General features: G+C 50.3%; 1 protein-coding gene across 2 annotated transcripts in view; it reads left to right on the plus strand.

Annotated features, from left to right (window-relative positions):
- Nucleotides 1-2,111, plus strand: part of LOC120055616 (alpha/beta hydrolase domain-containing protein 17A-like) — a 3,195-nt gene extending 1,084 nt beyond the window's left edge. For both annotated transcript variants that reach the window (XM_039003502.1, XM_039003501.1), the window contains exons 3-6: nucleotides 1-390; nucleotides 602-796; nucleotides 1,222-1,401; nucleotides 1,720-2,111. The exon at nucleotides 1-390 is cut by the window's left edge. In XM_039003502.1, coding sequence (XP_038859430.1) covers nucleotides 1-390; nucleotides 602-796; nucleotides 1,222-1,401; nucleotides 1,720-1,945 — 991 coding nt within the window. In that variant the 3' untranslated portion in view covers nucleotides 1,946-2,111. The remainder of the gene's footprint in view (nucleotides 391-601; nucleotides 797-1,221; nucleotides 1,402-1,719) is intronic.
- The last annotated feature ends 432 nt before the right edge of the window (nucleotides 2,112-2,543 follow it).

Genomic DNA, 2,543 nt, shown 5'->3' on the forward strand with positions numbered 1-2,543 from the left:
GTCCATTAGAGAGCTCTGTTGCCTGTTCTGTTGCCCTCCTTGCCCCAGCCGCATCGCAGCCAAGCTGGCCTTCCTCCCTCCAGAGCCCACCTACTCCATGCTGCCTGACCCGGAGGCTACAGCTGCAGCAGCAGCCGGGACCACGCCAGGGGGTGCTCCCCCCTCTCTGGGGGCTCCGGGCCTGCGCTCCCGGCTGGGTGGCGGTGCGGGAGACAGAGGTGGTGGAGGGGGAGGAGGTGGCGGAGAGGGCAGGTGGAAGCTCCATCTGACAGAGAGGGCAGAGTTCCAGTACACTCAGAGAGAGCTGGACATGACAGACGTGTTCCTGACCAGGTCCAGCCGGGGGAACAGGGTGGGCTGCATGTACATCCGATGTGCCCCCAACGCCAGGTGAGAGGAGAGAGAAGAACTAGATTAGTATAGAGATGATGGGTCGCAACCTCTTTTGCACAACAAGGGAGATTGTGCAGGTTTTTCTATTTATAGAGATGCATGAATTATAGAGTTCTATTTTAGTGTTCTTTTATATTCTATGGTTGTATACATCACCGTTTCCTCCCTTCTCTTCTTTATTTTCCTCTAACTGTTCTCCCTCTCCCAGGTTCACAGTACTATTCTCCCATGGTAATGCAGTAGATTTGGGTCAGATGAGTAGCTTCTACATTGGCCTGGGCACGCGTATCAACTGCAACATCTTCTCCTACGACTACTCTGGCTACGGTGTCAGCACTGGCAAACCCTCAGAGAAGAACCTCTACGCTGACATAGACGCTGCCTGGCACGCCCTGCGCTCGCGGTAAACAGCTGTTACACTTTTGTATTGCTATTCTTGTGGGGACCAAAGAATTGATTCCCATCCAAAATCCTATTTTCCCTAACCCTAAATGTAACCCTTAACCTAAACATAACCTTAACCCTATGCCTAACCTCAACCCCAAAACTATACCTAACTCCTAACTGTAACCCTTAACACTAATTGTAACCCTAAACCTAAAATAGCAGTTTTCTTTGTGGGGACCGGCAAAATGTCCCCAATTTTCCTTGGTTTGAGTACTTCTGGTGAGTACTTCTGGTGAGTACTTCTGGTCCATACAAGGATAGGGTAGTGCTGGGTGGAAAACTGTACACACCGTTACCCTTCAGGAGTGCACAACAAGAAGGCCTATTCTGGTCATCTCGGCTGTGTTTTTGTTTACTCAGTTATCTGTGTTTGTGTCCCAGGTATGGTATCAGCCCAGAGAACATCATCCTGTATGGGCAGAGTATTGGCACAGTACCAACAGTGGACCTGGCGTCCAGGTTTGAGTGTGCTGCTGTGGTGCTCCACTCCCCTCTCACCTCTGGCATGAGGGTGGCTTTCCCCGACACCAAGAAGACGTACTGCTTCGACGCCTTTCCCAAGTGTGTCTCACACACACACACACACACACACACACACACACACACACACACACACACACAAAACACATTAGAATGCTTCATTTAGATCCACAACAACAGAAATTGTCACACAGGCCTACATCTTTGGATATGAATAGATATTGTGACTCCTCAGCCATAAGCACGTTAGAGAACAATCGAACACATATGACATAAAAGAAACTACGACTTCATCGACATGTTATGAAGCGTAACTCAAAGCTGCTTATAGACTCCTTACGTGACTTACAAATGTGAGTATAGACTACTTACAAACTGTTTGTGACATGTGTATTGCAGCATAGAGAAGGTGTCTAAGATCCCATCCCCGGTGCTGATCATCCACGGGACGGAGGACGAGGTGATAGACTTCTCCCACGGCCTGGCTCTGTTTGAGCGCTGTCCCAAGGCCGTGGAGCCACTCTGGGTGGAGGGGGCGGGACACAACGACATAGAGCTGTACAGCCAGTACCTGGAGAGACTACGACGCTTCATCAACCAAGACCTGGCTGCAGCACACGCCTGAGTGAGGAGGTGGGGATGTGTGTGTGTAAGGAGCTGTACAACAACATCAAACTACAGCCTTAAGTCTGTAGAAAAGGAGCATCCACTATGCTGTAAATCTGTCTGGCTGTGTGTCTGGCTGTGTGTCTGGCTGTGTGTCTGGCTGTGTGTCTGGCTGTGCGTCTGGCTGTGCGTCTGGCTGTGCGTCTGGCTGTGCGTCTGGCTGTGCGTCTGGCTGTGCGTCTGGCTGTGCGTCTGGCTGTGCGTCTGGCTGTGCGTCTGGCTGTGCGTCTGGCTGTGCGTCTGTGGTTGAGGTTGTGTGCATTGACTCATGGAAATGAAGGATCTTGATATGGACACCTGTCAAACACCTGGATACGTGTTCCTAGAGACTTCCTGAGGCAGAGCATTTGTGCACTACAAACTGTCTTCTCTGTGTACATGTATCTATGTACAACTCCCAGAGGTGAAGATGCTCTCTGTATGGACCTGAGCTGATATCACTCCTCCCTGTGTCTGCAGTGGACATCTGTCTGTCTACTTTTCTGTCTTTCTCCCTGTCTCTCTAATAATGAACATCTCTCTCTCTCTGGATTTCTTTCAACTATCCTGTCCTAAAT

Source organism: Salvelinus namaycush, chromosome 11 (assembly GCF_016432855.1).
Source record: "Salvelinus namaycush isolate Seneca chromosome 11, SaNama_1.0, whole genome shotgun sequence".
NCBI classification, from domain to species: domain Eukaryota; kingdom Metazoa; phylum Chordata; class Actinopteri; order Salmoniformes; family Salmonidae; genus Salvelinus; species Salvelinus namaycush.